Source organism: Cebus imitator, unplaced genomic scaffold, assembly GCF_001604975.1.
Source record: "Cebus imitator isolate Cc_AM_T3 unplaced genomic scaffold, Cebus_imitator-1.0 Scaffold107, whole genome shotgun sequence".
Taxonomy (NCBI): Eukaryota; Metazoa; Chordata; class Mammalia; order Primates; family Cebidae; genus Cebus; species Cebus imitator.
Window position 1 is genome coordinate 6,878,601 of NW_016107422.1, and position 13,151 is coordinate 6,891,751.

Here is a 13,151-nt window from a genome sequence, read left to right on the forward strand (position 1 = left end):
TACCTCACTGCAACCTCTACCTCCCAGGCTCAAGTGATCCTCCCACCACAGCCTCCCAAATCGCTGGGACCATAGGTGCAAGCCACCACACTTGCTAATGTAGATTTCCTTTATAGATGTAAATTTCTTTTGCAAAATTATAGCTTTTTAGAGCTACTCCTATGTCTGCAGTTTCTCAGAATAACCAGCTTAAAATATGCCAAAGATGTATATTTTGGGGTGGCATATTCTAGTCTCCTCCAGTCATATTTTGGGGTGGTGTGTCCTGAGCCTCAGCAAGTAAGTTTCATTTTTGAAAACTGCTCTTCCAGTCCCACTGTTCTCGTAAGCCCAGGAATCATCACCTGTTGGTTTCCTAGGCATCTTCTTGCTCAGGGTAGTAGATGTTTGGAGGACTAGAAATGCAGGGAGAAGAAAAGGCGGACTTGGTGATGTCCAGGATTTTTAAAAGCAAACTATTGCACTGTGTCCTCTCGATGGTCACCCTCTGTGCTGCTCATTCCGTGTGGCTTAAAGCTGATGACCAGGGGACAAAAGGGTGAGGGTAACAATTTATTTTTGTCTCCTGACAATACACACATAACTTTTCTGCTGTGCTTGGCGAAAATATAACTGTGGATTAACTCTGACTCATTGTTTTGGAAGCAAAACAAAAAAAAGATGCTTGCAGCTGCTGCATTTAATTCAACTTATAATTGAAATACGCAAATGCAGCAAACTTGTTACCCTTTTCAGGATGCATGAACCATGTGAAAATGAATTTGGCATAACTAGGCTATAGGCTGTTAATTGAATTCCCCTGATCTGGACCTCTTTTTAAAAAATCAGTTTTCTTTTCCTTCCTTGGCTGCCTGACAATTGACCTTCATCCTGAATGACACAGTCACTGTCCATTGGGGTAAGAGGGCTCAGGACCAGCTGACCACTTCCGTGGAAACAGATGGCCTGAGACTGCTGTTACCCTGGGAAGGCAGTGAAACCTAGAGAGGAATTTGGAGAAAAACTAGCCAAAATGTACCAGACTACAGCAGATGTCGTCTTTGTATTTGGAGGCAGAACTCATTTTGGTAGTGGCCAGATGACTGGCTTTGGTATGATCTATGATTCTTTGGATTATGAAAAGAAAAGTGAACACAAACAGAAACGGGCATGGCTTGTTAGATAAGGCAGTGCCTCACGAAAATGGGAAAATGCAGGAAGGAAATAAAGTCACCGGGTGCAGTGGCTCACGCCTCTAATCCCAGCACTTTGAGAGGCCGGGGCAGGTGGATCACCTGAGGTCAGGAGTTCGAGACCAGCCTCACCAACGTGGTGAAACCTCATCTCTACTAAAAATACAAAATTAGCCAGGTGCGGTGGCACTTGCCTATAATCCCAGCTACTAGGGAGGCTGAGGCAGGAGAATCGCTTGAACTCGGGAGGCAGAGGTTGAAGTGAGCCAAGATTGCACCATTGCACTCCATCCTGGGCAACAAGACCAAAACTCTTATCTGAGAAAATGAATGGATGAATGAATGAAAGTCAAAGGCTGCAGAGGCCAGGGTTGGCGCTGGCAAAAAGGGGAATTAAAGATTCTTCAGGGTTGGGCATAGTGGCTCATGCCTGTAGTCCTGGCACTTTGGGAAGGTGAGGTGGAAGGATTGCTTGAGGGCCAGGAGTTCAAGACCAGCCTGGGCAATATAATGAGACCCCATCTCATTTTTTTTAATGAGCCAGGTGTGGTGGCACACACCTGTAGTCTTAGCTACTTATGAAGCTGAGTCAGGAGAATCACTTGAGTCCGAGGATTCAAGGTTGCAGTGAGCTATGATCATGCTGCTGTACTTCAGACAGGTCAACAGAGCAAGACCCTGGTTCCAAAAAAAAAAAAAAAATTCTACAATGGTGTCATCTGTTGTGATAGTGCGGATCTTTTAGCAGAGGATTCCTAACCAATTCATCAAGACCCTCAGGGATAGTATTTGCCACTCTAAAAGCCCAGTTTGTAAGACTTACTAGAGAAGTATATGCACTTGTGGGTAAATCACTTGGAAACTCAAGATTTGGCTTTGGAACTTACAAAATGATCTTTAAATGTTATAGTAACATTTACTATACTATAGATAACATCTCCATGTACTAAGAGGAGAATGGGAGGAAGCAGGCTGCCGGTGGCCCTCCCCAGAGCTCTGCCACAGTGGTTGACACCTGCAGACGGGACTGGTGCTGCCCAGACAGCCCAGAGAGTCAAGCAAATATTCTAGCACTGATTGCCAGGAGGCCACAGCCTAGGTTTCTAAGCTAACGGAGGTTACACTGTTACCTGTTTAAAGGCCACACAAGAGTTACTGCTATACTCAGATGAGAGGGTGTGAAAAAGAGAGGCAGACATGCCAAAACAACTTTCCAGGGCCAGCATATGAGGATCTTGGAGCATCTTAGAAACAATGAAGTAAATAATGTTACAGAAAGTGAAAGCAAAATCCGGGAGAGGTTTTAAAAGGGCCCAGAATAGAAGTACTTTGGGCTTCTGAAGCCCTTTAGGCTCTTGTGGGCCTGGTAACTATATGGCTTATATTTAAGCTGCTATGTTTTTAAGTGCAGCAGTCCAGGTGGAAAGATGGGTGTGGGTTAGCAGGAGTGACTCCTGCCTAATAACAAAACAAAACAGCAATTTTTAACTTAATGGAACCTGTTAATTTTGTGATAAATTCAGACAAACTGACCATCTCCCTGTGAACCTCATGGAACAGGGGCATGAATGTTGTTAATAATTTAGCTGGGGTGAGAGGTGGAAACAGGTACCATCCTGGGCAAACTGGGGTAGATGGTCCCCGTATTTAGGGGACTACACCAGAAAGCGCAGGCTCTTCAGCCAGGCTGCCACGGCTCCAAACTTGGCCCCATCACTCGCTAGTCGGGTATGATTCAGCAAATCAGGACTCTCATTGCTTCACTTTATTTATCTGAATATGAAGATAGTCAAAGCAATTGGTTCATAGAGTTACTAACATAAGTTAGTTAACATATGCATGCCCCTTAGAAAAGTGACTCATGTATAGTAAATGCTATAGCAGCATCATCATTGTCTGAGTGACTCCTACCTGAGCTCTGCACCACATGGGCCCCGAACTGCAGCGGATCCTAGAAAGAGCAGTTTTAATGGCTGTGAGAAGCAGATAATGACCCTCAGGTATTAGGAGACATCACCAGACTGCCTCTGAGATGGGCTGGAGCAGGAAAAGCCATGGTAGATAACAGGAAGAGCACTGAACTTGGGAGTCCAGCATCAGCTGTGCCGGCAGAGCATGCTGGGTACCAGGTTCATTACTGCAGGTGAAAGGCCGGAGTTTAAAACCTCACTGTCCATATGACAAAACGGCTAGGTGGCCATGTGGCTTTGGCAAGTCACTTGTCTTTTTCTCATCTGTAAAATTAGGGTAGAGTGTCTCCCTCCTGTATCCTGGGGTTATTTAGAGGTACAAATGAGATTTTGATTCAAAAGTGCCATGTACAGTATAAAGGAGTAGGCATTAGGCAAATGCCAGGTTTTATGAACACATCCCTGTGAAATTAAGTGAAATAGAAGGCTTTCCTCCCTGTCCTTTTAGAATCAAACTCTTAATGCTATTCCCCAGAGCCCCAAGACCTTGTAGACCTGTAGAGTCTATACCATCTCTTCATTCTTCAGTTTCTCCCCCTGTAGACTCTTTTACACAATGCCCAAGTCCCAACCCTAAAATAAATCAGAAACAGAAACTTCATTTGCTCCTTGAGCCCTCCCAGGTGATAACTGCATTTCTATCTGTCCATTTATATAAATGGGTATATGTATTAATGCAGGAGTCCCCAACCCTCAGGCCACAACACGTGTTAGTTCATGGCCCGTTAGGAACTGGGCCAGACAGCAGGAGGTGAGTGTTGGCAAGCGAGCAAAGCTTCATCCGTGTTTACAGCCGCTCCCCATCACTCACACTCCCACCTAAGCTCCGCCCTCCTGTCAGATCAGTGGCAGCACAGGTTTCTCATAGGAGCTCGAACCCTATTGTGAACTGCACATTCGAGGGATCTGGGTGGCGCACGCCTTATGAGAATCTAATACCTGATGACCTCTTACTGTCTCCCATCACCCCCAGATGGGACAGTCTAGTTGCAGGAAAACAAGCCCAGGGCTCCCACTGATTCTACATTATGGTGAGTTGTATAATTATTTCATTGTGTATTACAATATAATACTCATAGAAATAAAGTACACAAAAAAATGTCATGAGCTTGAATTATCCCAAAAACATCCTCCCCATCCTTTGGTTTGTGGAAAAATTGTCTTCCATGAAACTGGTCCCTGGTGCCAAAAAGGCTGGGGACCTCTGCATTAATGCATGTATCTGGCACACACAGTAGGTACTATGTGAGTGTAGCTATTTTCTTCCCTAGGCTTCGTCCTTACCATTTGGAAGTTCTAGTGGCACTTTGGATGCACTCTGTTATAGAATGTATTATATTGTATTGGATATATTAGTTAACAGTTCTTCTGAATGCAAGCATTAGTAATCCAGCTCAAACTAGCATAAGCAAAAAGTGAATTATGATAAAGAAAGTGGGGTGTCTTATAAAATCAAAAACAAGCTTCTCCATTTCTCATCTTTATATCTGTAGGTTCCCTTTCCTCCCTCCTTGCCATCCACAGGGCCAAGTCTTAGCTGCTCTCTACCCTAAGCTTTATGATTTACTATGTCAGCTCTTGGAAACTCCCTTGGTCTAAAGTCAAAAACTCCCAAGACAGGGAGCTGTTGATTCAATCTGAGAAGCTGCTCACCCTGAACCAGCCTGCTGTGACTGGGGCTAGTGGTGATAATGTGGTGGTGTCACGTGGCACAAAATCCTGCACCTGTAAGTGTGGAAGTGAAGGTGCAGTTCCTAGAAAGGGGGACGATTTGGAGGTAAAAGTGCATTTCCAGTAGAGCGTGATTCTTTATTTACATGTGCATCTCCACATATAAATGAGACCATCCACGCCAGAAGGACCAAGAGTGAGGCTGTCCCAGATGTGTGCCTGCCCCAGAGCCCTGCAAGTGCCAATAGCACAAGATACTCCAAATGATCTGAGAGCAGATAATAACCTGAGCCTCATCCTTACAAGGAAATCACGAACCAACACCAAACATAAAGTCCTTTAACTACTCATATAACAATACTCATTGTATGGACATTTAAAAACCCATACTTTTTTTCCTGAATTTTCTAGGTTGTTCTGGGATTGCCAGTTCCATACCATCTAACTACAATGCCAACTCTTGTTTAAAGATGGTTTTCTAGAATGGTATGGCGGGGGGAGAGCCTTCAGCTAGTCACCACTACACAAACCTGGGGCCAGCTTCCTGGCTATAAGAACAGTTACTGGGCCTGGGGACCATTGGTAGTTTGGGAAGTGGCAGAACTTTCCCAATGCCCTTACGCTTGAGGAACACTGACTAGGTGGGTGCCCTCTAGAAGGCCTCGAGTCTTCCCAAGAACATAAGTAAAGGCCGTCACGTGTGGGAGACAAACTTGGCTTCCTTCTTCCCCACTTAGTCCTTCCCGAGGCCTGGGCAGAGGGAGTGATGTGACGTGCAGGGAGAGTAGAGAGGTTCGGGAGGGCCCGCAGCTGTCAGAGGTCTGCATGTTTCCTTCCATGTCACAGGCAGGAGCCTCTGCCTGCCTCATGGTGTGGACGGCACTGGGAGGGCAGTGGAGACACTGCCATAACCCAAGACAGTGGGTTATGGGCAAGGCTGGACACAAAAGGATCTTGGCTTCCACCAGTGGGCAGAGAGTTGAAAATGCTTCTCTTCAGTTTACTGTGGAGGCTGCTCTATCTCTAATGTCCTTTCCAACTCTAGTGACTCAAATCAATCCTTACTTCTCTGTCCTTATTGAAAAGAAAGGGGGTTACAGAGTATGGTGGAAGGAGAGGGACCAGCTTTGGCTTTGGGGACTGCTTACCAGGAGACCAACCCCCTGCCCTGTTCTCGTGGAAATACCTGTCCACTTTAGACAAGAGAAGGCATGATGTTCTCCTAAGCATATTCCCAGGAATAACTGCAGACTAAAACTTTTACCTGAGGGAAAGTACAATAAATACGTTGGCATACACTTGCATAATGCCAGCTACCTTGATAGGAAATTCAGTGTTTCTGAGCCATTTTTGCCAGGTTAGGCAGAAACTAAGCCAGAGATTGTTATAACAAAGGAGACCTGGCTGCAGGAAGCCTGCTAAGCACCTGCATAGACAGGACTTCCTGTGAGGGGCCGGGGGAGGGTGGACGCCAACCGAGGCTTCCTACCTTTTGACATCTACAAAGTTGGCGTACATTGTAAGAACACAGAGGAAACATGCTGCATGGGCTGTCAGCTCTGGAAACGCCGTGGCCTTGGACTCCACTTGGCCTGTGCTGGGCTTGGAATTAGCCCTACATCGGCTTCTCCTCTGCTGCTTGCTGTTTAATGACCTCTTTGTTTATAACCAGGCTTTCTGCTGATGCCAAGAAAGGAAAATGCAGGCATATATTGGAGCTTAGCATTGGGGGTTCTATGGAAAACACACACACACACAGCAGTGAAGAAGTACTGTGATTATAGCCCTTCGCATTATTTTGAGTGACGGTAGTGGGGGAGGAGTGTGACCTTGTAGTGAGCTATTCCACAGGGAGTACAGCTGCCGTTGGCAAGCGAGCTTAATAAAAATGATGTTTGGTTCATCCCGAAATTGCCTTCAGAATAAAGCAGTCTGATTTTGCACTGCCAGAATGAAGAGTCCTGACACTAAAACATTTCTATTCCATTTGTCAGCATTACTTACCATGGATTATACTTAAACAGCACTGCTCTAAAGAACCCCCATCTAAACTCTTCTGCTTTTTAGCTGTGACAATTTTATGAGCCACACTGGGGAGATGTCTTAAAATGCAGAATATAATAATAACCTATTTAGTTATGTATTAATGTTCCTTCACCATTTAGTTATTTATTAACCTGCATTCATTAACTCCTTCTTTCTAATATAATAGAACTCCAAGAACATCCTCTCCTTTGCTGTTGTTAGGACCAGGAGCAGAATCATGAAGTCATTTCTGTTACTAACTCTGTGCAGTCAACTCAACTGCAGGCCGTAAAAATGAATAGTAGATGCCCTTTGGGGATGGCGCCTGGCTGTCAAGCCAGATGCTTAAAGGGACGATTGGCAAAGACCCTGTAACTTACAATGCTGCAGCTTTGCTGATTTATAGAAACTGGTTTCTAAAAAGCTTTCAGTAATTAAGTTTGTACTCCAGCCCCTTCCTGCTCTGTTTAATTTAAGATGCTTATTTCTGATGCTGCTTCTTGTACCTTCTCCAGCAGATCGCCCGTTACTTTTCATGTCATGCCTCATTGGTGGAACTCTTGAACTTTTTTTCTGAATAGCCCATCTGTTGATTTCCCATGATTGTGACTTCTGAAGGTCTCATCTTTGCCACTATGGTTAGGCCAAAGGTCCCCAGGAGTGAAGAAGACAGACAGTAGTACTGTATGCCAGCATCCAGGCAAGACAAGAATATCTCTGGGCAGCCATAAGCTTCTGCTCAGTTTTAAATCTTGATGGGAAAACATTCAGAAAGAATAGGGAAATTAGACATATTTGCCCCAAGGTAAGGCTGAAAGCTGTGCTGCAGTCATCCAGCTGATGTCTGGGTTCCCTGCCAGTGTCCCTTGGGTGGTTTGGCACTGCCCCCTCACTTCCAGCAGCAGATCTTTTGCCTGCGGTGGGTGTGTCAGGCTGAAATTCTGTCTGGTGCATGCTCTGCTGTCCTCCCGCAGGACTGGAGGTGTGGTGGGCTGCCCTGCAGCTTCCCCGAGTCATTTCCCAGACCACAGCACTGGCTTCTCCTAATGCCTTCCAGTTGTCCTGACAGGAATAGAGGAATTTTATCAAATCGAAGTTTTTGAGTAGGTTTTTGAGCTACTCAGTTCGCCTGAAATTTAGACATAGAGCTTAATGATCAAAGTTTGGACAGCACATAACTATGTTTTTACTGTTTGTTACTTTGAACCCCCAGGAGCAGACAGGTTCAAGTGCTTCTTAGGCCCCCTGAGTCTTCAGCTTGCACCCACCTTGCACATACTGGAATTGAGACAAGAGCAACCTAGTGACTCATAAATACTGCAGTTTGGGGGTATAACAATACAGCAGTGAACTTTATTGCCATACCAGGAACCAGACAGGTAGAAAAAACACGTGTTTATTTAATAAATATTAGGTTAGTGCAAAAGTAATCACAGTTTTTGCCTTTGAAAGTAAAATTGTTTTTTTACTTTAAATTATTTTTACTTTGAAAGTAATGTCAAAAACTGCAATTATTTTTGCACCAACCTATATATAGCCTTATTCCACAGAGAATATGTTTCTTTAAATAAATGGATTTTTAAAAACTTTGGTAGCGATTGAGCATATATAATAAATACCACATCATTATCGATGTTATGTAAACTTAAAAGAGAAATAAAGAGATGGAGAAAATCAGCTTGCTATATTTATTTGCACTGGGAAATATCATCTTTATCTACTATTTCTAGCATCTGAGTTCCAGGTCAGTTGTAATTAATTTTTCTCTGTATTACCCAACATATTTTCCTGCTTTTTATGCCTCATACTTTTTTACTGGATGCTAGACATTGTACATTTTACCTTGTTGGGCACTGAATATTTTGGTCCCAGAAATATTTTTGAGCTTTGTCCTGGGATGCAGTGGATCCTTTCAGGTCCTGCTGTATAGATGTGTCAGATGGCAGTGCCCATCTAGGGTTTCTCATTTGTGTTTCCTACCTAGTGCCCAGAGGTTTTCCAGCTTGGCTGGTAGGAACAGGCCCTACCCTAGGTCCTGTGTCAGCACCAGCACTGTTCCTTCTAATCCTCCAACATGGCTCTTTCTCTGGCCTGGGGTGGATCCTTACACACATGAGCTGATCGGTGGGTGCTCTGCTGCCTAGTTGAGGGAGCTCCCTCTGGCCCCTGATTTCTGTCTGTCTGTGTCTCTCTCCAGTATGGTCACCTGCCAGTTCGGGCCACCTTAGTCTCCCTGGATCCCTGGCATTGTTTTCCTACTGCAGGGAAGCTGGCAGGCTCCACCTGGGTTCCCCCCGCACGCACACTGCAGCCGGGACCCTCCTCGAAGCATGAGATGGACAATCACAGGGCCCCCCTCCTGAGTTTGCTCTCTCAGGAATCACTGTCCTTCACTGCCTGGTATTTGGTGTCTTGCAAATCGTTGTTTCACACATTTTGTCCATTGTTTGCTTGTTTCATGCAGGAGGGAAAATCCAGTACCTGCTTCTCCATCTTGGATGTATGAGACTCTTAAATTATTATTTTTTCCTTTCCTAGCACCAGAAAGTTTGATGCAGGCATTGGAAGACTTAGATTATCTGGCAGCACTGGATAATGATGGAAATCTTTCTGAATTTGGAATCATCATGTCAGAGTTTCCTCTTGATCCACAACTCTCAAAGTCTATCTTAGCGTCCTGTGAATTTGACTGTGTAGATGAAGTGCTAACAATTGCTGCCATGGTAACAGGTACTCCTTAATGACTATTTCTTTTCTTTTTTTGCAAATCTGCACCAGGTATAGATTTAATTATGCCAGGTTTAAGGAGCACATATCAGAGATGGTGATCAAGTCATTTAACCTTTTGAAATGATAGTGAGGTATTTAATAGGTTAGAAAAGGAAAACTTTCTTAATATGAAAAATTATCTTAATATAAGAAAACTAACTCAAAGAGCAGCAAATTTATACATCAGATATATGAAAACATACTAGGTTTCTTTGCCGAAGTCATCAGTGCAGATGAAGAAAATGTATCACTGGAGGTGTTTTCCCCCAAACAATGATGTGTGCTTGTTTTTTATTTCCTGTTGACTTTATTCATCCTGGCTTGTATGTTTTAATTTATTCTAATACCGGCAGAACAGACCAACGATTGTGCTGTATCAGAACTGGTTCTTGTGCCTGGACCTCTGAGTACCTCAGGTTTTCCCTGCTCCTGATGGAATATAAGCAGGGTATTAACCATATTCAGTTGACCTTAGAAAAGCAAACACACACACACACACACACACACACACACAAAGAGAAAGAATTAGGATGACTCACTCTAAATTTCCCAGATTTCTAAGAAAACAAGAATAACACATTTATTCAGAGAATCAAGACAAGAGCGATTCCACCAACAGTCATGACCCCATGTTACAGTAAGATGAAATGTCTTCATTATTGCTAACTGTGACCTTTTGCATTTTAAAGCTCCAAATTGCTTTTCCCATGTGCCACATGGAGCTGAAGAGTCTGCCTTGACTTGTTGGAAGTCATTTTTACACCCTGAAGGAGATCACTTTACCCTCATCAACATTTACAAGGCCTACCAGGACACAACTCTGAATTCTACCAGTGAGTGTAAGTGAATGCTCAGAAATTACCTTCTAATTCCACCTTCCTTTCCCCAGAGAAGTCCAAGTCCTTATTAGTAATTCATCAAACATTCTTCTTCTCTAGCCCCGTTGCCACTTGAATGCAATGGCACTTGAGGCTCTAAACACACTGACAGGCATCTGCAGAATGGGAGACGCTCCTTCCTCCTGCTCCCACGGAGCTCTGTACTTCCAGAGCTCCAGCACTGCACTCAGCCAGCCTTCAGAGCAAGCTTGCTTGGGACACAGTGACGGGGGACACAGACTCATAGATGGGTCTGCAGAGGAAGACAAGGAACAGCCACTGCTACACACCCACTGAGTCAGAGCTGTGCTGTGCACCCTCTGTATCCTGGCACATTCGCCATGCACATGCAGAGAGGCTGCAGAGCTCCAGATACTGGTGCAGAATAGGCTGGGGAGCTGAGGGGAAGCTACAGAGCTAATGACAAAGTTTGGCCGGGAGAGCAGAGGGTATCCAGAGAACAGAATGGCGTGTGTCAAAGCACAGCCACAAAGTCCTGTGTAAGCCTGAAGGACAGTGGGTAGATTACCTGTCACAGAAAGGTACTCAGAAGTGAACTGGAAGCTCCTATGCAAACAGACACAAGAGGAGGGCAAACAGGGCAAAGCAGTGTGGCAGAGGCTGGAGCCAGCCTCAAAGGGCAGCCAGTAAGGAGGTCCCTCCCTCAAAGGATTTTTCTTACCTTTGTTTTCCAAGATACATCTTTTACCTCCTTTGCTATGAAAGATGGTGTGAAAATATGTGAGGTAGTATGAAAAATACTACAGCAATTTGAAAGACCGTAGAATTGTATAAAGAACAGGGAGTTAGGCCGGGCGCGGTGGCTCAAGCCTGTAATCCCAGCACTTTGGGAGGCCAAGGCGGGTGGATCACAAGGTCAAGAGATCGAGACCATCCTGGTCAACATGGTGAAACCCCGTCTCGACTAAAAATACAAAAAACATTAGCTGGGCATGGTGGTGCGTGCCTGTAATCCCAGCTACTCAGGAGGCTGAGGCAGGAGAATTGCCTGAACCCAGGAGGCGGAGGCTGCGGTGAGCCGAGATCGCGCCATTGCACTCCAGCCTGGGTAACAAGAGCGAAACTCCGTCTCAAAAAAAAAAAAAAAAAAAAGAACAGGGAGTTAGTGATTCAGAGCTAAGAAAAAGTTGTCAGTGGAGCCGGAAAGTACACGGGAATTTGATGGCATCTTTCTTTTGAGGGCATGCTGAATGGGCGACACTCTGTGATTAAGTACCTGCTCTGGTTGCTCCGAGCAGCCTGAGTGGACAGGACGAGGTAAACGAGGGTCTTCTGTCCATGGTGCCATGACCACGTGCATTCCCAGATCCATCTTAAATAATTACAGGTGACAAGAAAAACTAACTTCAAACTCACCCAGATGCCTGAATTTTAATATAAAAGTTACAGCTAGGGTAGATAGATGAGCTTAACTGTAACATAATTAATTCCCAAATCAACCCAGTAGTAATCCTTTTCTTATCATTAAATAAAATGAGATATTTTCATAGATCAAAGGAATTTATACTATGGGCTTTTTTCTGCCTAGTTTGATTAAATGGGACCACATACATCCTTGCTGTAGGCATAGAGACAAAATGTAGATCTTACAAAATCCTCTCTGGCCTTTATGAGCCACAGGTTAGTTAAATACATCTTCAGTCACCACTAGGAAGAGTTTCCACAGTTGGCTGGGATCACAGAACCCCAGCGAGTGGCATGGGTTCTATGAGTGGCACCATCTCCCTTCCTGGTAGTGCCCTGACAGCTGACCTTACGGGCACCAGAAATCCTTGTCCTTGCCGCCTTCCTGCCACTCACCTATGTGGCCTCCTTTGTAGGAGAGGAGAGCATAGGGCTTAAAGATGGTAACTGCTTGGCCTGGGCTCTTTAGAGCTTCTGACAAATCATTTCTAAATGGCCTTGTGTTCTTTTCCTCCTAGACTGTGTTGAAAAGTGGTGTCATGATTACTTCCTCAACTGTTCAGCACTCAGAATGGCAGATGTTATCCGAGCTGAACTCTTAGAAATTATCAAGCGAATCGAGCTTCCCTATGCAGAACCTGCTTTTGGCTCCAAGGAAAACACTATAAACATAAAGAAAGCTCTTCTGTCTGGTTACTTTATGCAGGTGAGAAGGCACGGGGTTGCCTTGACATAGGCTTCCCTGAACTGCACATATTCAGAACCTGCTGCCAACAGTTGCTCACTTAGGATGATGATTTTGACGCTAACTTTAAAAATCCATGTTTATAGTAAAGATTTGGTACTTAAATATCCTTCCTCTCAAGGGAATAAAGGTCCAAGGCAGAATATGTAGTCTTAATGAAGAAAAATGACATTTCAGTATGCATTTCCTTGTCTGTCAAGTTCCTACATCACAGGGTTACTGTGTGCTTAACAGCAAGTGTAAAGCGCTTGGCATCGAAATGTGTCACTCGTAGTATGGCAGGTGATGTGCTAAGTTTCATCTCATGGCCAAAACATCAACCTCAGAGCTGCATTATTTTAGCACAGTGCCCTGCTGTTGCTGAAGTTAGTTAGTATCAGTGTCTCAAAGTTTTAGGCAAAACATGCTTATGGCTTATTTTCTACACATAAAAATTGGAAACATGAGTGGCAATACTTTGGTATTTTTTTCAACAAACATTTTTGTATATTGATCT

General features: G+C 44.4%; 1 protein-coding gene across 2 annotated transcripts in view; it reads left to right on the forward strand.

Moving 5' to 3' along the window:
- Window positions 1-13,151, forward strand: part of DHX32 (DEAH-box helicase 32 (putative)) — a 57,788-nt gene that overhangs the window by 42,539 nt on the left and 2,098 nt on the right. For both annotated transcript variants that reach the window (XM_017537901.2, XM_037741787.1), the window contains 3 exons: window positions 9,377-9,568; window positions 10,297-10,446; window positions 12,429-12,616. In XM_017537901.2, coding sequence (XP_017393390.1) covers window positions 9,377-9,568; window positions 10,297-10,446; window positions 12,429-12,616 — 530 coding nt within the window. The remainder of the gene's footprint in view (window positions 1-9,376; window positions 9,569-10,296; window positions 10,447-12,428; window positions 12,617-13,151) is intronic.